Source organism: Monodelphis domestica, chromosome 1, assembly GCF_027887165.1.
Source record: "Monodelphis domestica isolate mMonDom1 chromosome 1, mMonDom1.pri, whole genome shotgun sequence".
Taxonomy (NCBI): Eukaryota; Metazoa; Chordata; class Mammalia; order Didelphimorphia; family Didelphidae; genus Monodelphis; species Monodelphis domestica.
This window is the reverse complement of record NC_077227.1, coordinates 561,919,305-561,944,208: the sequence shown is the minus strand read 5'-3', so window position 1 is coordinate 561,944,208 and position 24,904 is coordinate 561,919,305. Positions and strand designations below refer to the sequence as shown.

Sequence of the window (24,904 nt, the reverse complement as noted above, 5' to 3'; positions counted from 1 at the left end):
CTAGGGTCTGAAGGAAAAAATATCAATTAGGAGAAGATTACAAATATTATTTACAATAAAATTTAAATCATTTATGAATTGAAATCATTTATGAATGATCTCAAATCTATGTGAAATTACCAAAAATGTAGCAAGAGCAATATCTCAAAAGACAAATGATCAAATTTCCCAACCATCAAAAAAAATGTTTTTGATAGCAAAGTAATAACAATACTCATTAAAATATTCAAAAATATAATTATAACAGTAAAAATCTAGAAAACATATATCTGTGTGGAAGAATAACTGATCAAACTCTTATGAAACATAATGGAATATTCTTGTTTTGCATGGTATTGTGAACATGAAAAATTCATTGACACATAGAAAAACTTGGGAGATATAACATAGAATCAAGAATTTGGTAGCCAAAACAAAAAGCAAACAAGCATGCATTTTGATTATAGCAATGTGAATAGTTTAGTTAATGAAAGTCGAGATAAAATTGTTCAAAATAATGATGAATGGCAAGACCATTCTTTCTGTGAAATTTAAATGGCAGTCTCTGTTAACAATTGATACACTAAGTGTATTTTGTAGAAGAGGATGTGTTTGTGTGTTTGCTGAGAAGTGACTATTATGTCTAAAAATAGCAGAGTGTAAGAGGGAAAGGCTTTAATTATTATAAAAGATTGGACTTGGTTATATTTAAAACTAGGGTCACCAGGAATTTATATTAATTCCAAAGAGATTTATTTATAATTTCTTTACAAAATATAGAAAAGAGTGAAGTAAGAAAAATCAGAGAGAGGATGGGGTAAGATATCTAGCCTAAGCACTAAGTAATTTACTCCAGCCCCTGGCTCAACCTGATCAGGGAGTTAGTCCTTAAGGGCTTGACAAAGCCTTAATCTTCACAAGGGTTTTTTTTTTAATTAAAAAGGTTTAAAAATTGAATATGTTGTCTCACAAAGAAATTAAATTGCTATTATTAATAAATTAAATTAGAACTTGAATAGTTAAGGATCTCATAGAGACAACTCAGAAAGTAGATAGTGTTTTGGTCTAAATGATAACTTAGAAATTTTTCAATTCCAAAATCCCATAATTCTATGAAAGTATAAGCCATATCATATGAAGCCTGCTTTTCATGCATGATTTTTTTCATTTTTCAGTGCCTACAGCACCCTTTATTGTCCATTATGTACATAAACTCATATTGTTACTGTGACAACTAGGAAAATGAGGAGAGGAAAGACTGATGTCTCTTTTACATTTAAGTCATTTGAACATTTGAATTTGTTCAAATTTAAGTATTATCTTAATAATTGCATTTTATTGGCCTAGCCTATTCAAGAAAGGAGAAATGTTCAATAGTATTGGTTAGAAATTAAAGGCTAGAAGAATTAATTAATGTTAATGCAAATTGGAGCCAGAGGCAGAACCACATGATCTTATTTCATTTCCCTTTTCTAAAGCAGAGAATTAAATTAAATAGTGTTTCTTTGTAATCATAAACAGGATTAACAAAATCATGAGGATGCTGTGCATTAATATTTGATAAACAAGTTACTAAAATAATCATTCATTAAAAACATATTTTATAAGTTTGGCTCTCCAACTCCAAATCTAGTTTTCCCTCTGCTAAAAGAGGGTTTCATCTGAATGTCCAAAGCACAACTATTTCAGTTAAGGAAATTCAATCAAATAAATCTAGCAATGAGAAAGATCATCTCATCTTTAAAATTAATTAAGTATCTGCCTCCTAAATCTTTAATCAGTTCCAGTAGATACTACTTTGTAGATCTACACATATGCCTGTAATATGCCTAACTGCTAAATGGACACTAAATAAAACTAGTTCCTTCTTTTGGTTTGGATAAGAGAGCAAATATGATCAACACCCTTGTGTAGATATGCAATCTGAGGTTCAAAGAAATTTTATGAAGTAACCAAGACTACATAAGTAGTAAATGTGAAAATTGGTGCTTGACCATAGATATTCTGACTCAAAATCCAATATTCTTCTATCTCTACCAGACTTCTTTAAAGGAAATTAATGCATGTTTGAAATAACTGGGTATCAGAACTTAAACTGGAGAAAGGCTAAGAAGAATTTCTGCTTTTAACAATTAATTAGTTACCTCTACAATAGAGTATGGGATGGGGTGGAGAGGTATCAGCTAGGATTTCACTGGTGTGGGGAAACCCATGGTGATTGAAATGCAGTTTCAGCAACTTCCATCTAAGTCTTAGAAAGTGTCATGGCAACACTGAGGGATTAAATTTCTTGACTCTGATTATACAGGTGTCAGAGGCAGAACTTGAACCCACATCTAACTAACTCTAATACCTACCTTGTGTTCTCTATTCCACACCACCTCTCTCTACACCTGTATATACTTGTTAATAATGAGGATAATAGTCCACTTTTATGCAGGACTTAAAAAAGGTAACAAAGGATTACATATACATTACCAAATTTGATCCTCATAAATAAACATGTGTTTTTACTCCCATTTTGTAGAAAAGATCAGAAGAGCTAACATAGTTGTTCATAACATAGCTCATCTGAGTTGTTACTTCTTTATAGGTCTTCCTGACTCTATAGCCAGTACCCTATTATGCCCTACTAAGTTGCACACGCACATGTCCATGTATGTGCGTGTGTTGAAACAGAACCTTATTCTGGAAGTTTAAATAATAGATACATTTAAGATATTGGGTTTTTTTTAGTTGACTTATTTGATTAATTTAAGCATAGTTATGTGTTCTAAAAAGCTTGTCAGCAAAGATGCTAGCAAATAAAGAAGCCCTGGCTGGTTCAGTAATACCTTTAAGGCACACCACATAATGCAAGCCCATGGTTCATTTAGAGCTGTCTGAAGCTGCAATTTTCTTTAATTGATAAGCCTTACATAATTTGCCTGGAAACAGTGCTTCATAAAATGTCAGTCAAGAAGTTTTTTTTTTTTAATTGAATTCATTCTGCTGCCAGTGATGAAGGTACAAGGAAAAGACTTGGAGTGACATAGCTTTGAGGGGGAAGGAAAGGAGGGGAGATCATGCCTTTTATAGCCAACTATAAATTCTGTAATATTTAAAACACAGCTGTGTTTTTATCAGCAATGTTACAGAAGCAACATTGTAAAATGAATCTTAAATGATCTGTCAAATCAGGGCCACGCAATGTAAAGTAAGATTGAATGGAACAGCCTTGATGATATGAATCCCAGCTTTAAATTAAGTCAAAGCATTTTAGACTGTGTTGGCTTTAAGCACATTTTTTTTTGGCTAACTATACAATGACGAAATAGAAGTGAAATCTGATTAGAATGACAACTTTAAAGGAAAGTTGATATAAAATTTGAGACTTCAAATTCTTTTTTTAAATTGTTGATTATTTGAGATAACTCAATTAACATACCAGGATGAAGCAAAGATTCAAAATCTCATCCCTATCTATAGCATCTTCTCACAACAAAAACCTCATCTTCCTCGTGGTGACTTCTTTGATCCCCATCACAAAATAGTTTCCTCTTAAATGTTGCTTTGTTTTTTTGTGCAATTACCCCATTTAAGTTTAATTTGTCCCTATGTCATACCCTTCTATTTCATGAGTTGTTCTAGCCGCTTTGGCAAATCTTTACTGAGTTCAGGTGCCCAGAGGGCAAATTCAAGTTGTTTGTGAACCCCAGATTATCAGTGCTTACTTTGGGCAGCTGGACAGAGGGGTAGGACATGCAAGAAATGTCCCCGGGCTCTGGAAAAAGCTCTGCACTCATCATGTCTTTGCCAAAGCTGTTAGACTGTCTTATTTAATCTTCCTATCTCATATAGTACTAAGCACAGTGCTCTTCAAGAAGAAAGTTTTTAGCAATTGTTAGTGAAAATAGATTGAATTTGTCTTTAAGCAGGGGCATGATGGTCATCTATGAATTGAGTATCATAGAGGACATTCTTTTCAGCAAAATGAATTAAACTTAAAAGTTACTGAGATACCTTCCAACTCTAAAATTTTATGATTTCGTCCAAGTTGAATATTCCAATATAAGTTAGTTTTAGTATCTTTTTGCAGAACATTATAAATAATTTTACTATAATTATAGTTCTTTAAGCACATTTTTCACATTTTACCAAATGTTTTCTTTATGTATGTCAAAGTCTTATGTATCATCATCATTATCTAAGTTTTACAAATGAATTCACTAACGCTCAGACAGATCATGTTCTGCTCAACCCATATCTTTCCAAATCCAAATCCTGACTTTTTACAACTATATTACATATAGCCACAATGTAGAAAAGCAAGAAAGTTTGGAAATGGAAGAACTAAATTATATTATCCATAAAGTTCACTATTTTTCATACTGAAGTAAAGTCTCCATTCTTAGAGATGGTAAAAAAAAAAGAGAATATGTAGAGGAACGATTCAGATATTTACAGAACTGGGAACCATACTTTGTGAAGAAATAGGGGATGATTATCATGTAAAAATATATCTTTTAAAAATGAGCCTTTCAAGGGGCAGCTGGGTAGCTTAGTGGATTGAGAGTCAGGCCCAGAGACAGGAGGTCCTATGTTCAAATCTGGTCTCAAGAACTTCTTAGCTGTGTGACCCTAGGCAAGTCACTTAACCCCCATTGCCTAGTCCTTACCACTCTTCTGCCTTGGAGCCAATACACAGTATTGATTCCAAGATGGAAGGTAAGAGTTTTTTTTTTTTAAATGAGCCTTTCTCCTGTACCCAATGTCCTGATAGACTATTGGAGAACATGAACAATATCCTTAATTTATATCAGAGGTAATTAGATTTTACAGTGAATAAAACACTGGATAAAAGCACTGGGTCTGAGTCAGAAAACTCCAATTTGACCTTAGGTACTAGGTGTGTGATGCTGAAAAAGTCACTTAATTCGTATCTTCCTTAGTTTCATCATCTGTGAAATGAACATAGTAATAATTGATATGTATATCTCATATATAATAAACTATTTGAAAGATAAAAATAATAAATGCCTTAAAAGATGGAATAAAGACAATCTTCTTCAAAGATCTTATGATTATTGATATTAAAAAGAGAATGGATTAGAGAGACGTGTGCTTACCAAAGATGGTTGCTACTGACATGAAGGATGTCCAGTTCAGACAGCAAATGAATGAGAGGATCCCTGAAAATGGTGAGATTACTTAGATACTCTAGTTGGTAGAAGACATTTCACCTATTATGTCGTATTGACTGAAAAGAATTTGGCTGTCATATCCAGACTCCAGTCAATTATATAAAGAATGCTCAGAGATAGATCACCATTTTATACTGCTGATAGAACACATATTTCAGAAGACAAAGCAAATGAAGAATGAACCAGAACCAGAGTCAACTGAAAGTAAGAAATCAACTGTTTTATAATTGGGTAGTTGTGTAGCACTTTTAACAGTCCAGGTAACAAAAGCAAAACTTAATACCAATCCATCTTATGATGAGATGTGGCTATGAATCATGGAATACTCTATATTCTCTAAATAATCAAAATTGAGAATCCCTCATAGGTCAGTGAAGAGAGACATATAAAGTATACTTTAGTATGTAGCAGGTATTACAAATAAATATTAAAGAAAAGGACACATGTAAAATGTCCTCAGTGTGATATTTAACCCCTGCCCCCTCAAAAAATTCTGAAGATGTCAAATAGACATAAACAGAAATTAAAGACTAATCGATAGATACCAGATGCTGCAAGAGTGCCAATTCTGTTACTAAGAGAACTAGACAGCATGTTAGATTAGCCTCTTTTGGAGGATTCACGGGAACACATGAATGAGAATTCCAAAGTATAAAGACAAAGGATGGATTGTGATCTAAATGATCAGAAAGAAAAGATGTATTTACTATGTCACAGATATTTTTATGTCTATTTCAGAAAATGTAGAAATATAATCTATGAAAAATTTGATGAGATCATCTAGATTAAATTAGCAATTTTATTGTGAAACAATTCATTTGCATTAAGGATTGATTGTGTAATAAACCCTGGGTGAAATATTGTAAGAGATAGAAAAAAGGGGTTATTCATTGCCATCACAGAGCATCTAAATTTGGAATAAGATGTTTGCAGGAAATTAGTAAACACAATTTTACATTTTAAAAACATGTTAACTGTACAATGTTCTATATGAATATTAAGTAGGAAAGTTCTTCACTGATGAAGCTGACTAATAAGGTTAATGGTGGAAATAGAATTTATTATAATAGTAGTCTATAGAGAAAACAATATTTGAAAATATGGTGGAGAATACAGGAACTGAATAATCCAATATCTCATAGATTTCACCAGTATTACATGTATATACAAATATATATGAACTTGAATGCATTTGCCTTAGATTAATTAATAATAAAAATGCTAAAATGATAATATAACATTTAAATATTGCTTTTTATGTCAGGCACTATGCTAAATGTTTTGCAATAATAGGATTGAATGTAATGAGTGCTGAATAATAGAATAAAATAATAAAACTTATTATATCTTAATAAATAGAATTGTTTGTTTCAAAACAAGAGACCATATTCAGTAGAACATCAGGTAGGAATTTTAGAATCATTCTGTGCTCAATAAGGTCAATTGATAAGAAGCAAGATAAAAATAATTATTAAATTATAAATTTTGGTATGTAAATGAAATGAGATGGAAGGGAAGGCTGAGGATTTGCATCTGGGGGAAGCAGGAAAATATGAACACAAGGTGAGGAGGAATCTACTGATAGTAGGAGATGTGCAGGTATATACCTGTGCAAATGTGCAGAGATGGAAAATTGAATGCTGTGTGTGAAGAACAAGGAGAAGAATTTGGCTCACTACAAAAGTGATCTAAAGGGAGTAAAAAATAGAAAAGTAGGTTAGAGCCAGGATGTGAAGGTCTTTAAATGACAAAAGGAAGAAATTGCCTTTGATTCTAAAGATAATATGGATCCACTAAAACTTAAATAAATCAAAGAGTGACATGGTGAGGCCTGTGCTGTATGGAGGATGCATTGCAAAGAATGTGGAATCAAGGAAACTAATTAGGAAACTACTGGAATCTTATAAGTCTAGGTGACAGGTTATGAGGCTCTTAATTAGGTTGGCAGCCAGGTGAACAGAGAGATCTAAAGCAGATATGAGAGATATTGTGGAGGTAGAATAAACAAAATGCTACATGGCTCTTAATATTAGAAAAAATAAGCTTAGAGTAATAAAAATCATGTCAATTAAAGGTAAAAGGAAAAATTAATGATGGGAAAAAGCAGGCTATAAAATTACCAAAAGTTTTGCATCAGTATATGGATATTCAATCATTTTTACAAATATATAGCTTTGACTTTGTGTATATATACATACATGTATGTATATTTGTATATAAAATCATGTTTAATTAATTATATCTAGTTTTTGAGAGATAATCCAATTTAGCTATTTAGGTAATTTCTATTGCCAACTTTCTGGTGCTTATCTCACCTGCATGGATTACAAGTTCTTTTCTCAATGCAGAATGAATTTTTGTTCATTATCAATGCAGTAGCTATAATTTAAGTGAAACATTTCTTCTTGAATAAATTGGATAATTATATACATATATTCATATATATGTATGTGTGTATATATGTCTATACATATATATATATATATATATATATATATATATAAACCAAGGCATTTTGTTCTGAGTTATTCCTTCCTCTGTTCTAAATTTCACTTTTAACTCTGTTAAATTTCCCTTTCCCTCTCTTTTGTCCCCCTCATTTTCTTTTCTCCATGTCCTATTTATCTCTTCTTCTCTCTACTCTTCTTCACACTTGTATCCCCTGAATTCCCAGATTTCTTTCCACTTCACTCTTTGGGTTTTGATGGCTTCAGTTAAAATGTTATGATTATTTCATGTAACTGGATAAGATATAAAGATGTTATTAAAAATAAGTGTGATTTTTTTCTTTTGCTTCTGAATATGCCTTCTTTTAGCATCACAAAAGTTACTTTAAAATAGTTACCAGAAGAGAGGTAACCAGTAAGACCTTTGAAATCTCTATTTATAAATTATTATATAACATGAATTTATGAGTAATGTAGGACATTTCCAAAGAAAATTTTATTGCAATCAGTCTATTTGATTTTTAACTCTGCTACTTACTACTTGTATGTTCTTGAAGAAATTACTTCAATCACTTTCTTCTCATTTATTTCATGTATAAAATGAGTGTTTAGAACTAGAAAGCTCCTTCCTGATCCAACTAAACTAGTGATCCTATGTGAATATATGCATCCTTCAATCAACACATTTATAGGCAAGATGGATTTAAAACAAATTTCTCTTAGGTGGAATCCAGATTTCATTTGTATTCTATCATAAAAAGCAGTCTTTTTCAGAAAGAAAAATTATTACTTCTTAATTAATATAGAAGACTTACCTAAATATCTGCCAATATTGTATGAGGCCTTACAGATTATAATAGAATGCCCAGATATTCTGATTTCTACCTGTTTACCTTCCATGTTAACTAAGGTTCTCTATTATAATACTATTGTCATCAAGTATTAAGCTATAAAACATAAAATATGAGTATGCAATCTAATGAATGTCTGGAACAGATTATAATAATACATATTTCTTTAGGACAATAATTTATAAATATATGTCAAATTATTTCCTCAATCACTTGGTAATGTAGGGGATATTAGGCTTATTAATATTTTTTGTAGATGAGGAAACTGAGATTAAACAATTTGTCCGAACCAGGTCATCATACAAATAGTTCGCATCAGAATTTAGATTGAATCCATCTTTAGATGGGTTTAGAACCCATCTTTAGAACCCAACTGACTTTAGAACCAATCCTTCACTGTGCCAAGCTATCATCTGCTCTGTGAATTACATTAGGAAATATTATAAACTCAGTATTTGTTCACACACACACACACACACACACAGAATACAAAACCCTTTTAATATAAAGTCTGAATACTACCAACTTAAGAAGCTAAATTCCTTCCTTCCAAAGGATCAAATTATTTATTTTAAATCATGTCCCCCTTCCTCAAAATGTGATATGAGAATTAACTCCTTTCTTGATTTCTTTGTCTTCTAATCTGAAACCAATTAAAGTACCTTTCTAGTAAACAAAGCTTGATATCAGATGTCCCAGTAATTAGTTACCACTCCTTGAATTTTTTTTTCTTATAGAGAACATGATAAAAGTCTAGAGAGTCTAAAATATAAATTCTATTCGGCAAATAAGTATTTTTAGATGTAAATTTATCCTTTAGATTGATCCCTGATATAGACTACTTTTAAGTCCCACCTTTATTTATTTTAACTTCTTTTTAGTAGCAAGCTAGAGGACAGTTTTTAATTTTTCATGTCAATGAGTGCCATGTGCACTATACATTTTTTCCTTCTCTAGGTATAATGCTAAATGGTTATATCAATTGGATTACATTTATGATATGACATAATATTTTATGTGAAGAGTTGAGGAAAGAGTCACAATAAATCTTTTATGTTTTTAGCCTAGCATCATCATAAATATGCCTCATTTTGCTAAAATGCTGTAGAAGGCAATGAAGTATTTCCTGTCATAAAAACGCAATGGTGACTTTGGATGTGAGGAAAATAATATTTCCTGCCAGCAATTACTGTATCTCCCTTCTCTACTCTCTCTCTCTCTCTCTCTCTCTCTCTCTCTCTCTCTCTCTCTCTCTCTCTCTCTCTCTCTCTCTCTCTTTCTCTCTCTCTCTCTCTTTCTCTCTCTCTCTCTCTCTCTCTTTGCCTCTGTCTCTGTCTCTGTCTCTCTCTGCCTCTCTTTCTCACTCTTGCTCTCTTGCCCTATCTTTCTCTTTATCTCCCTCCCTCTTCCTCTTCCCTTCTCTCTTTTTTTAAATAGACTTCATTGTCATTCTTCTCATTTCCTATCTCCTACCTTCATGTTTGTAGCCTTAATAAGGCATTCCAAACATTTCTCTTCTTCCTTTTTCCAGATGTCACTGTTTGTTTGAACCTGATAAGGGAAAAAACATGAAATTTACCTCTACCATAGTCAACATAGACCCTTGACATTTCCTGAACTGCCTGCTCAGCCCCATGAGGATAGTGAACCAAGATGATATAATATAACCCTAGTGTAAATGGATGGTTGCCAACATTATGGCCAGTATTAAACAGTATTAAGTCATCTTAAGTATGATTTAATTTTACCACCCATAAAATCCCGAATATCATTAAAACAGATTTCACCACAGTGCCTGATATCAACAACTACATTCCCATTGGTATTGGGAAGGCAAGTATAAAGTCACTTCATAAAGTGGAATCTGAGAAAAAATAGAAGTATTTACATATTCTTATTTGATAGGAATGTGGGCAGTTTGGTATAATGGTTACATTACTTTTCCTGTGACATAGAAAACAATAAAAATAACAATACAATATAAGGTAATAGCTAAAATAACACATTAGTTTCTTCTATTTGGAGGATGTACCTATGATTTCATGGGTATAGGGAGCTTCAAATAACTAATTCACTTTACTAATCTTAAATCATACACTTAGTCAATAATTTATAATCTTAGAGAATTGTTTGGGACAATGAGTGGTATCCCACTGGTGAATTTCAAAGACAGGTTTTAAATTCATGTATTCTTGACATTGTGATCAGTTTAGTTTGGAAAATTCCTTATCTATTCTACCTTGTTGAAGACATATAAAAGCACTGTGAAGTTAATTTTGCAAATACTATTAGTTCCATTTTGAAGAAGAAACACAAAACTTGGAAAGGGTAAGACTTGCCTAGGCTCATGAACTTCATAAGTATAAAAGGCAGAATTAGAAATAAAAGTTTCAACTTCAAGTTCTGCATTAGAGGCATTATATGAGACAGTCTCATCTCTCTAATTCATGAAATCATAATGGAAAGAACTGTATGAGAAAAGAACTCAATTCGAATTTAATTTCCAAAAATGTACTTGTTTTTTGACCTAGGAGAAAAAAAAACAAGAAAAAACATTGGTTAAACTTTTGAACCTTGATTTACTTATCAATAACCTGAACATAATCATATTTTTTTAAAAAACTATAGCAAAAGCTACAAATCTCACATGATTATTTTGAGAACTATATAAGATTGAGGTAAGTGCTTTGTAAGTCTTAAAATTAAAACAAAATCTAGTATAATCTCTTAAAGGATTTAATTCAACCATCTGAAAATATTTTTGTTTGAACCCTTGTTTCTTCATAGTACTGTTGATATTAATAAAAATGATAGCATTATTTTATAGAAGGAAGAAACAACATGAGTTAGGAAACTTTTGAAAAGTTTCAATAAACAAAACTTGTCAGATTGAAGTAAGAGCTTCTGGATTTCTGGGAAATTTCCCATTCCCTTTTACTGAAAGTCTTTAGCAGATGTTGGATGACCACTTCTCAAAGATGCTTAAAGAAGAGATTCCTGTTTAGGAAAAGTTTGGGCTGCTCTAAATCTGTAGGCCCTTCTTAGAGATTTTATGAATTAGTGATATTTAATGGACCTTCTCTGCCTCTCCAAACATAAAAGAATACATAAGGGCATCTTACAGATGGTAATTCATAAAGCCCTCCCATCACCCACACACATACCCAGTTCCTTTGAGGTTTTGGGGTTCTAAGGCCTCTAACTTCTAATTTTTGAATGTCATGGATTCCTTGGCAGTTTAGGGAAATATATGGATACTTTCTTCTAGCAAATGTTTCAAAATACATATAATAAGATAGATTAATAGGAAAACTAATCATATTAGAAATATTTAATTCTGTCTATATAATATTATATTGGTATGTGTAACACTATACACCCACACAACAAAACACTATGTATCTATTCATACACATATATTATCTTGATATAAAAGAATAGTTATATGTAGGTGAGTATGTGTGTATGAGTATGAGTATGCACCCTAAGTAAGAAAATTTTTCTTTAAGGCAAATAAGCACTCTGTCAAGTCATAGGGCTCCAAAACTAGATATAAGGGAAAGAATGGCTAGAAGAGAAATTCAGAGGTACAGTGGGAGGAAGTAAAAAAAGTGACTGCACTTATATCTTAATTTATAGCTGCTTTTGAGAACTGGAATTTCAGCTTTCCTCTTTTCATAATGTAAAAGGTTCTGCCCCTTTCCATTCTTAGAAAGAATAGGACCTATAAGGATCTTGGAACCTTCTGATGTAAAGCTGGAAGAGTCTTTAAACACTACCTAATCTGACACTCTCTTTCAAAAAACAAAACAAAACAAAATAGTCACTGTGAGGGTACCAGATTGGCCCAAGGTTTTCTAAACAATAAGTCATGGAATCATTCCCAGTATCTCAAACACTACAAAGAAGCCCTTTGAAATTGCAGCCAGACACAAATTAAGTACCTCTTCTCCTTCATTGTTACATGTTTCAATAAATAACACTATCTCATTTAAATTGATTTTTCAGTGCTCATTTTCCCATACTCTATTTTCCTCTGGAGTATGTCACTATGGTCAAAGAATCCTTCACCCTATGATCAGCTTTCTCTGTAAACTTCTTTATACATTGCTAGTTTGTATATAAAGAATAGACAAGGTCTTTTTCTAGGATTTCCTTCTCTAGCTTTTCTAAAACTTTTCTAGCTATTTAAATTCCGCAACAGCTTGTAATATCAGTGGCATAAACTTCTAGAAACCTTGATTATCTCCATAGACCAAGGAATTTTTTTCTGCTGATTCCTTCATAATGATATTACTAAGATCCATTTTTCTAGAGCCAAATTTCTTTTGAATCCTGGATTTTATGTTCAAATGTCTTTTCTTTTTGGAGCATTAATTCACCTTAAAAATTCTTTAACCAAGTTTTTCTCTTTCAGAACCAAATGCATCGACTAGTTAGACATTTCAAAGATAATCCTTTTTGGGGATCAGGCAACAACTTCTTAGAAGCCTTCAAAATCAGACATACAATAATAATCTGTGACAAATAAAGTAACCCTCAGATTACTCCCATGTTTTAAGAATTAATAGCATTTCCCACTGATGTAGAAATTTCAACATCAGTTTCTGAAGCAATAAGTGAAGCTAAAATATTTTGATCTGTTAATGCTCAGTGGAAGAATTTAAAACCCTATAAGCTTTTTTAATTACATGAGTTCTAATTAATCTGAATAAATTTTACTTCTTTCTTCCTATCAGCTGAAGGAGCTTGTGGTGGAACTTTGCGAGGGACAAGTGGTGCCATTTTTAGCCCTCATTTCCCATCGGAGTATGACAACAATGCTGACTGCACGTGGACCATTCTTGCTGAGCCTGGAGATACCATTGCTTTGGTCTTTACTGACTTCCAGCTAGAAGAAGGCTATGATTTCTTAGAGATCAGTGGGACAGAAGCACCATCAATATGGTAAGTACAGGAAGGATTATGATCATGCAATTTAAATAATGAGGTAGATTCTTAGACTTCTATAATGAATTTTTATTGCTTTATAATTAATTCATCATCCACAATTGATTAAAGAAGAGAGTGAATGGATTGTATTGACTTTAAAGGCCCAGTGCAGATATTATTCTTGTTTTTGAGGCTTGAAATGGAATCCAAAGACTCTGACACATTAGCTTCCTGGCATCTGTCAATCCTTTGTCCCTTCTACTCCTTGTCAGTTTGAAAGCAGTAGAGAAGAGATTGGTTGTCTGTCATTTGAGGGAGTCATGAGGTGGGGAGTGAGGAAAGAGGATAGAAAGGAACAAGTGAAAATTGACATTTCTGGAATTGGTTTCTTTGATTTTATCCCCTTGAGTTTGCGTGGTCCATATATCCATAGATATTACCTTCTGAATATAAAGATGATGACACAGATGATACTGCTATCGGGGTGGATTGTGAGTGAAAAGTTGTTATATCAAAACTAATCCAACTGTCAGACTAACAGTAAAGTATAATCCTCTACCAATAGTAATTTTTTGAAAGATCAAAAATAAAATCAGATTGCCCAAATTAACACAAGTGAGCCAAACATCAGTTGTCTCAAATTTATATTCAGAAAGGAAAATGGTATTGCATTTATTGCTTCCTTCCACCAGTTTTGACATTGATTTGTGTATCAAAGGAAATTCCCCTTTAATTTTGTATGATATAACATTGTCTAGAGAGATTGATGCAATATTGAAACTATAATTCTTCAAAGTAAGTTGTAGTCATCAATCTACAATTTTTAATTTATATGTCTCTTAAATTGGTAACTCATAGACCTAAAGAAGACAATTAGGAGTTTCTGAATGAGTAAGCTGGGTGTCACAATTAGAGGACAGATAAAGAGTAAAACTGAAAATATTGTTTTTTCTCCATAGCTGAGTCTGGTATGGTTGGAATGAAAGGACACCTGGGTGTGTGTATAACTGGAAATTATATAAATGAGTCATTCAAGTAATAAGCATAAATATTTGATTAATACAGATAAATGGGGCAAAATATTATGGTCATTCTATTATCATCAGGAAGATATTAGAATTAGAAGTTCTTTAATTCATTTGGTTTTACCTTGAAAAATCCTGAGTACTAGATATTTTATTTTGTCTTATTGCTAGAGGTAGACAGTATTTCCGACATGTGTTGATCTACAAAGGAAAAAGTAGATGCAGTGATTGTGCACAGTACTAGAGAAACACTTGCCATAAGTACTTGCCAAAAGGTCCAAATACACATTATGTTTGTAGTGATCTTAGAGACTGACTCTCCAGTGATCTAAAAAATTTGGAGCTTTTCCATTAAGATATGATATAAAAGTGAAAGCACTAGAGTTGCCCTGTCATATATTGTGAGAAAATCAATGAAATTGAGATGGATTAATTCAATTTACTGAACCACCTTTGATGTTTAGGAACTTAAGAATTTGGTTATTAAGCAAGTAGATATTACATCTTCCCTTTTAAAACAGAAATATCAACTTTATTATAATGACTTTTTAAAATTTACTCTAATTTCTTATTACATAAATTTCTCAATTTACTTGTCAAATACATGTGATATTTTTATTTTTAGATTTGGAAAAATATTTATTTACTTTTTTCTTTTACCTATTCTAAAGATGACAATATAATATGAGAATACAGATATATTTGCAGGCCAAATTTTCCTCTAATCTTGGGTGAACTACTAATTCTCTCTAAGATCTAGTTTAAGGCATTATGCATTTTTGGGCCTTCCTTTCCTCAACTATAAAATGAAAGGATTGAAATAGAAAATTCCTAAGGTTTCTTCTAACCCCGAATCCTATGATTCTAGGACTAGATGATCTCTGATGTCCCTTATATTTCTTTTATGTTCATTTTTATGAAATTATGAAAACTTAACTTTTGTCTTCAAATAGCATGTTTTCAAAGGTGTCATTAGCAAGGAGATAATAGTAACTGATGAATATAGATTAGCTTACTTTTCAGAGAGCTATGAAAGTTTACTCATTACAAGCAATACTTGAGAAAATTCTGTCATCATTAGAATTTATATATAAGATCTGATTTCATTTCTCTAAGGAAAGGAAATTGTAAGGACAAGATAACAATGAAGATAAGCATTAAGCTACCAAATATCACAAAGCATATTCATTCCCACGCTTACAAACATAATGTTGGTATTAAGCAGCTCTTTTCTTTTTTCTTTTTATTTGTATTTATGAGAGAAAAGGAGAATAATCCAGCTTGATTGGAGAAGAATGTGTAAAGAAGATATATTAGAATAAAATAGAAATTGAAAGTAGTGCCAAACTGTGGACCTCTGACCATGTAGGAGTTTAGTAAGCCAATACTCAGTAGGCCAGTGAAGTTGTTTTTTTGTTTTGTTTTGTTTTGTTTTTTGTGCAAAGGAATGACTTGCCAAAATCTATACTTAAGAGAGTGTGCTCTGGCAGCAGTGTGAGGAATCAGGTGATTGAAAGGGGAGTGAAAGGAGATAGAAAGATTATTTTAATTGTCCTTTGTTTCTGAAATAGAACATTCTAGAATCTAAGAGAAATGATCTAGAGTCAAGTATTTTGTACACTTTTCTTTATCCTTTATTTCCTTTCTAACGTTGAACTTGTGGTGTTATTCCTCCTTATCTTTTCAGCCCTGATAGCCTTTAGAACATGAGTCAGTGGATATGGTATCAGAAGACTACATGTGAATGGGTCCACAAGTTGTTTATTCCTCTAACATTACCTCAGCACTGTTGTAAATTGAATCCTTAGTTTGTCACTTGAAGTATCAAGTAGGCTTACTTGACAAACACTAGTACTAGGAAGGCCAGTTGTGAAGTACAGACAAATACAGAATTTAAAGGTCATTTTCCAGACCAAAAAAATTCCTAACCCTATTTCCAGTGCCTGCAAATATAGCTGCAAACCATTTCTGTTGACCATGTCAAATCTACTCTTGTACATTGCAAGGAGTAAAGAAAAGGAAAAATGATGAAAATTTTGTTTCTTTCCTCCCTCTACCTTCAAATTCTTAAGATATTTCTTCCTCTGAACTTGATAAACTTGATGGGATTATGTATTCAGTTCGAAATAAAGAGGATAAAGTTTTCACATTTATGCTGGCCAGTTTTCTTTATTTTGTATCAGTATTACAGAGCGCATATATCCAAACCTCTCACCAGTGTCTTACAAATGGGCACCAGAAAGGCATTTAATCAACAAGGATTTATGAGGCAATGACTGCATGATAACGTGTCAGTAGCATTGTCTTTATTCCAACAACTACTTGCCAGAAATGATTCTAAATTCTGGGAATACAAAGACACAGATTAAGTACTCCCTTCCTTCAAAGAGCTCCCATGTGATCAGAAAAGACCACACACACACACACACACACACACACACACACACACACACACACATGCGCGCGCAAAATAGATAGGAAGTATTGGAGGGAAAAGGACACAGTCTGATGGGATCAGGAAGGACTCCATGTAAAAGTCACTTAAGCTCAGTCTTTAAAGAAATAAAAGGATTTAAGATATATTTATATAAGGAAGTGTTACAAGGAAGGAGTGTAATGTAGGAGGGGGAACAAAAGATACTAAATGGTATCAGTAAAGTAATAGTCATAAAATAATAACACATGCAATGAAAGGTAGTTGCATAAATTTCATGTCCAAAAAAAAAAGAAAAGGATATTATATATTTATATTTTAATATGAAAAAAGTTATTTAAAAAACAATAGGACAGCAACTTTAATTTGGAAGCCCAATGTAAAAGTGAGTTGGTATTTTTAATGATAATGATTAATCTGTTTAGTGCATAATTATAGTCATGTGGCAATTTTAAAATAGCATGTTCTTTATTCCATTACTTTTCAGTGAGAAGTTAAAATAGGATATATTAGTTTCCTTCCAATCTGCAAAGATATATTTAAAAAACTGGATTTTACCTTTTGGAAAGTATACTGTTGCTCATCAAATAAAAGTTCATTTCTTTGTTACTGACAGGGCTTTCAGAGAAATAATACTGACATAATACTGGTTTCAATGAAGACTTTAAATGGTTCATCTGTCTTTGAAATATAAAGAAATAATGAATATTTTTAATGTTTTTGACATTCTGAGGCATATAATCCTATCAATAAGCTAAAGTTATACTGATTCAATAAGACTGAATAGATTTATTTTTATTTTTCAAAGAGAATTTTCTTTCAAAAAATATTAAATTTTTATTTGACACAAGAAGCACTTCCCAACATATATCCTATTCTCCCTTTATTTTTTTTTTCTAAATGATGCTGCTATTCTATTGTTTCAGTCATGTCTAACTCTCTGTTGTCCCATTTGGGGTTTTCTTGGTAGAGATACTGAAGTGGTTTGCCATAAACTTCTCTAGTTCATTTTGTAGATGAGAAAATGTGTACAAATAAATAAGGAGCTGAAGCTTCAGTCCTAAAATCAAATTGAGTTTTAAAATCAAAAGGTTTAAAAATTAATGTGAACTTTCCACATAATAAAAGTACCAACAATTATTTGAGGGAGACATGAATGATTATTTGGTTTATACATGGATAGTGACCTGAGCTCAACATCAAGAGCTAGGTTCAAAGCTTGCCTCTTACACTTACTCCTATTTATGTGATACTGCCAAAGTGTTGTTAGGCAACTTTCTAAGATTATAAATTAAAAGAGGAGCCAACTTGTATAGGAGAAGTTTTCTTCATCTGTTAATTCCCAATATTAATGATATCATATGTCCAATCACTATATACTTATGAATGTGCATATACACATATACATGTAGACAGAAAACTCTCATTGATCTCTTCCTTTTTAAACAAATTTTTTGAAAATTTTATTTAATAAGTCAATTTAGAACATTATTTCTTGATTACAAGAATGATATTCTTTCCCTCCCCTTCCCCTACTCGTTCCCATAGTCAACTTGCAATTCCACTGTGTTTAACATGTGTCCCTGATCAAAATCTATTTCCATGTTGTTGATGTTTACACTAGGATGATCATTTAGAGTCTACATTCCCAATCATATCTTCCTTGACACATGTAATTAAGCAGTTGTTTTTCTTCTGTGTTTCTACTCCCACAGTTTTTCCTCTGAATGTGTATAGTGTTCTTCCTTGTAAATACCTCTGAGTTTTTCAGGAACACTGCATTGTCACTAATGCAGAAGTCCATTACATTCAATTTTACCACAGTGTATCAGTCTCTGTATATAATATCCTCCTGGTTCTGCTCCTTTCACTCTGCATCAATTCCTGGAGGTCTTTCCAGTTCACATGGAATTCTTCCACTTTATTATCCCTTTGAGCACAATAGTATTCGATCACCAACATATACCACAATTTGTTCAGCCTTTCCTCAATCAATGGACACCCCCTCATTTTCCAATTTTTTGCCACCACAAAGAGCGCAACTATAAATATTTTTGTACAAGTCTTTCTCATTATTATCTTTTTTGGGTATAAACCTAGTAGTGATATGGCTGGATCAAAGAGTAGAGAGATTATTAGCATCCTGCTGGCATAGTTCCAAATTGCACTCCAGAATGTTTGGATCAAATTACAACTCCACCAGTGATGCATTAATGTCCCAATTTTGCCACATCCCCACCAACATTAGTTATTTTCCTTTTTCTGTCATATTAACCAATATGCTACATGTGAGGTGATACATCTCTGTCTCTTAGCCAGCACCATATTGTTTTGATGACCACTGCTTTATACTGTATTTGGAGATCTAGTGCTTTAAAGGGCACCTTCCTTTATTTTTTTTTCATTACTTCCCTGAATATCCTTGATCTTTTGTTCTTCCAAATAAACTTTGTTATTTTTTTTCCAGTAAAAAAGTTTTTTGGTAGTTGGATTGGTATGGCATGAAATAAGTAAATTACTTTGGGTAGGATTGTCATTTTTATTATGTTAGCTCATCCTATCCATGAGTAATTAATGGTTTTACAATTGTTTAGGTCTAGTTTTAATTGTGTGGAGAGTGTTTTGTAGTTGTGTTCATATAATTCCTGTGTTTTTCTCGACAGATAGATTCCTAAGTATTTTATATTGTCTAGGGTGATTTTAAATGGAATTTCTCTTTGTAATTCTTGCTGCTGAGATGTGTTGGAAATATATAGAAATGCTGATGACTTATGTGGGGTTATTTTGTATCCTGGTACTTTGCTAAGCTTGTTGACTATTTCCATTACCTTTTTAGTTGATTCTCTAGTATTATTTAAGTAGACCATTGTATCATTTTTGGCATTTCATCCTATATAGTTTGTCACTGTTCTCTCTAAGTATAATTCTTCTAGCTACCCAGGTGATAATAACAATTTTTAAGAGTTACCAATATCTTCTTTTCTTGTTGGAAAACATATCATTTTAACTTATTGAGTCCCTTAAAACAGTTTTTGTTTTTGTTGTGTTTTTCTCTTTCTTAATTACTTTTTGGTGATTCTCTTGAGTTCTCTGTTTAGGCATCAAATTTTCTGTTCAGTTCTGGACTTTTCTTCACAAATGCTTAGAAATCTTCTATTTTATTGAATGACCATACTTTCCCCTGTAAGAATATAGTCAGTTTTGCTGAGTACTTGATTCTTGGTTGTAGTTATCATGTGTTATCATTTGGGGATTAAGTACAGGAGGTGATCTGTGGATTCTTTCAATCTTTACTTTTCCCTCTTGCTCTAGAAGGCCGGGGCAGTTTTCTTAAATAATTTCCTGTAGAATTATGTCCAGCCTTTTTCTTTTGTAATGATCTTACAGTAAGCCAATGATTCTTAAGTTGTCTCTCATGGACCTGTTTTCTAAATCTTCTGTTTTGTGGATGTGGTGTTTCATATTTTCCTCAATTTTTTTCATTTTTTTTTTCATTTTTATAGTTTCCTGATGCCTTGTGAAGTCCTTTGCTTCTAGTTGTTATATTCTAGTTTTTAAAGACTGAATTTCATCCCTGGCTTTTTGGTCATTCTTCTCCTTCTGGTCTGATTTTCTTTAGAGATCATCTTTCATCTTCTTTGCCTCATATTTCATCTCCTTTGCCTCGTTTTAAAGCTGGTTATTTTGGCTTTCAAGACACTATTTTCTGTTTCCAGATGATTTGTTTTGCTTTTTAAATTCTTTTCCCAGTTGTCTTCAGCCTCTCGTAATTGTTTATTTAATTATATTTTGAGTTCTTCCAAAGCCTGTGTCCAATTCCCTGGAGTTTGTGTGTTTTTGCTTGGTCTTCCTTGATCTTCCTCTGTTTCATTTGCTCTTTGTTCATTTCCTGGATAGAAGGTGTCAATTGTCATTTCTTTTTTCTTTTTCTGTTGTTTTCTCATATTTTCCCCTTCTTTCTCCCCTGTAGTTCCCTGTAGTCTTGTTCCTCTTATTTTGTGCTGATCTGTGAGTTTGTCCTGTTCTGTACTGAAGGGGCTTCTTCTCTGTTCTGCTGTTTGATCAGGTAGTCTGATCTTCCCTGGCTGACAACAGAAGCTGAAAAGGAGCTGGGCTTCCTGCCCTGTTTTCAAGGTTTTTGCATGTAGCTGTTGCAGCCTTTGCCCTTGGAGCTCAGTCAGTGAGGCTCTCAGATCAATCTGTGGGGGAGGGGTGTTGGAGCTTGAGCTTCCCTGTCCTCTGGAAGGCTTCTTATCTACCCTTATTGATGAGATTAGGCCAGAAGTGGAGTTGATCTGCAAAGCTGGCTGTGTCTTGAGGCCAAAACTTCTAGAAAGGAGTGGGGGGTAGGGTGGGGGGCAAGATGGAGCATTTTGGCTACAACAGGGCTGCTACTTTGTGCTTCTCCTCCAACTGCCTCTGTGTTCTAAGCCCTGAGTCTGTCACAGATTTCCTGGCAAGGTTATCCCCCCAGGCTAGCACCCTTGCCCACCCAGAGATTCCAGTCACCACTGAAGGCTCAGTGCTGTAGGTGGGGGAGGGGTCCTAGGACCTTCCTTCTTCTTTCCCCTTAAAACTGCGTGTTCCAGAGTCCAGACTTTTTTTTGGGGGGTGTACCTTTTAAGATGGGTCCAGGAGAAGGGCTCCCTAGTTCTGTCCTATTGTTAGATTTGGTTTTCAGTCCCCTCTAAGCATTGTGTTTTTGATCAGTGAGGAAGGGTTTATGGAGGTCTGAACTTTTGCTACCTCTAAGCTGCCATCTGGACTCCACCGCTGAGTTCATCCTTTCTAAAAAGGAAATTTTAAAAATCTGTGACCCCAAAAATGAATGAAACTAACCAAAAGAGTGAACAGGTCTGACATCATTTGTATTGTTTTAGTTTCAAATTACCCTATCTTTCAGCAGAGAAGAGGGAAATGTGCTTCATCCAGACACTCCGGAGCAAAGCCTGGTCATTACAACAAATCAAAGACAAGTTTCCTGTATCCAACTAAAGTTTTGTTGTCTCTCTAAAATCAGGTTTTTTTTTTACATTCTTGTCATCATTGTATAAATGATTTTTATCCATGCTGGTTTCTTTATGTATATCGCTTCAATCACACTGTAATTGTCATGAAAAAAAACATAAAATTGAATTTGTATAGTAGGACATTATTTACCAGTAATGCTTCTTAAAAGATAGGATATAAATAATGAGGGACGTTCAAGCCTTATAAGATGCCGTGTTGTATAATTGATGAGCTACACTTATGTGATTGTCCTTGTTTTCATTTCACAGGGAGGGAAGTTACCGACTCAGCTATGTTTTAAGCAGGTTGCCATGGTTACAGTAAAGGCAATCTAAATGTAGTGAATGATGTAATATGCCAAAACGAGTGTTATGTTAAATGTGAAGTGGTTTAGTAATTTAAACCTAATGGACTATATGTGCATCAGATGAGAATGTATTTTTTTCCTAGCCATTCTGATTTTATAAAGGTTGGCTTCATATCAATACCTCACTTTAATACAAAATTGCCATTTCTAGTACATTTTTGCAACATGGTCCAGTAATTACAATTTTTCTTTCAATTAGATGAATGTTTAGCAGTGGAGTTAGCCAAACATTTTCTTACTGAAATGATTTGAGAGAAGGGGGCACATAACTCACAATGTTAGCAACAAGCAGAGAAGAAAGATTTATTTCAAATAGTTGGCCCACTAAGATTTGCTAAAAAGGCTTTAAAAGATAAGATGAAAGGAATTAGGCCTGGACAGGGGACATAGAAAATTAAGGGAAAAATAAAATTGTTTGGTAGGCATTATGAAATTAAATCAAGTTTAAAACAGAATTCTTTATCTTTTTCCTCAAACCACAATTCTTCCTAATTCTTATTTTTGATGAAAGTACTGCCTTCCTTTTGGTGATTTAGGTTCTCAAACTTGGAGTTATCGGACTTTTTACTATTCTTCACTCTCTATAATCATTTGCCAAGTCTTGTTGATTATTTCTCTGACAAATCTCTCACCCCATCTTCTTTAGATTCATATAATCACCAACCTAGTTCAGGCCTTCATCACATCTCAGTTGAATTATTGGAATAGTCTCTTATTTGAATTTTCTGCCTCCATTTTCTCCTCTGTTTGATCTGTTTTCTACACCAGGGCCAAATTAATATCCATAAAGTCTGCCTCTTACCATATCTGTTTCCCATTAGAGAAATTCCTATGCTTCCAGTTGCTGTTAGGACAAAATTAAAATTTCCCTGTTTGGCTTTATACAAAGTCTGGATCAATCCTGACTTTTCAAGCTAATTTACTTTGCTATACTTCAGAAAACCTACATTCCATCCAAAACGCTTGCTGTTTTCTGAATATGGCATTGTTAAATATCTCTCTGCCGTGGATGTTATACATGCCTCTAATGTACTTCCTCTTCATTGCTGCCTGTCAATTTCCTAAACTTCCTTCAAATACTTCTTATATGAAGCATGATCTGAACTGCCATGTTACATACCTTCCCCTCCGATACTTGTATATTTATTTGTATAAGTTTATATTGTTATCTTTAAATAGAATGTAAGGCAGGCACCATTCCATCTTTGGGCCTCTATACACAGTATATAGCATTGTGTGTTTCATAGTGGACAAATATTTGTTTAGATAAATGAACAAATGAATGAATGATGTTTATGCTATTCATATGGTGACCAACAAGTCTCCAAAAGAAATTCCAAATAGCAAAAACAGAGATATGAGGAAAGAAAAAATACCTGCCAGTAATAACAAGAAAAAATTAAATATGAGAGATAATTTAATGATCAAGCGGAACAGATGAAAAGGACAAATTCTAGAATCTCTTTCTAGATCATTTCAGCAATTCAATAGATAATTCTATATCTTGGCTAATTAAGATGCAATATTAGCTGGGACCAAAGGAATGTTTTATGTTTATGACTCTGTGAAGATTCATTATTAAATTATGAATAATCATATAGAAACCATTAGGCTTAATCTGAAAAAAGGTATTATTACTGTTGTTTTGAAAACAACATGAACTAAGAATTAGCAAACTCAGGTCAAAGTCCCTAATTACCTTGAATTAGTCAATTGATCTCCTTAGTACTAAATTCTTTTATCTGGAAAATTTGATGAATGAAGTAGATTATTTCTTAAAAAGTGAGGGATATTATTGCATAGCTATAGAAATATTTGTTTGGGACCTCTTCATTTTGCAAATATTAACTTAGCAAGATTTCACAAATGAGTTAAAATGATCAGTGATTTGTTTAAGCCAAAAACAAATCTTCAGAGAAACTAAGAAATAAAATGAGCTTCAAAGACCTCCTTGGGTGGCCAATTATCACCTAGAGATATTTTCCAAGTTGTCACTTAATGAATAATTGACTAACTCTACACTTAAATTCTAATGTAAAATGATTATGGAGTCATAGTACAATAATGGTCTTCAGAAGATCAACTTTTCCGAATACCTACCACACAAATAACAACTGATATTTTCTATTGTGATATGATAAAAAATAATAATCCCTCATTTTTCTTTAATTTATTAATTCATATTGCTCCTGAGCTGGAAAGGACACAGAGATCATCTACTTAACCCTTTCAGTTTTCAAAAACAGAAAACTAAAGACCGAGAAATTAAATGACATCCAGATTCATACAATTAATGATTCTCAGTGTTAGGAAGGAGGGAGAGTCCCATCCATTCCTAACCTGCTTATTGATATCAAGGGAAATACTATCCTCCCAGTCCCTCTAACTCCTAGGTGTCCTCTTCCACTCTTCATTATCTTTTGTTCCCACATAATCAATCCTTTAGTAGGCCCTAAATAAAATTTTATTGACTGGGTTGACTGACAGGTATTATGAATATAGAATAATTAAATCACAATACCTTTTATTTCTCTATTTTTAATAAAAATAATATAGGCACCATAATCCTCAGACACCCATAGTGATAATCTTTAAACAACATTTTGTTTCTCTCTCTCTTTTCTTCCTCTCTATCTGCATGTGTCTATGTGTATATCTATGTATATATGTACATAA

General features: G+C 32.9%; 1 protein-coding gene across 2 annotated transcripts in view; it reads left to right on the top strand.

Annotated features, from left to right (window-relative positions):
• CSMD1 (CUB and Sushi multiple domains 1) overlaps nucleotides 1–24,904 on the top strand; it is a 2,624,761-nt gene that overhangs the window by 1,206,536 nt on the left and 1,393,321 nt on the right. For both annotated transcript variants that reach the window (XM_056823354.1, XM_007476228.3), the window contains exon 5: nucleotides 13,200–13,407. In XM_056823354.1, the coding sequence (XP_056679332.1) occupies nucleotides 13,200–13,407 (208 nt within the window). The remainder of the gene's footprint in view (nucleotides 1–13,199; nucleotides 13,408–24,904) is intronic.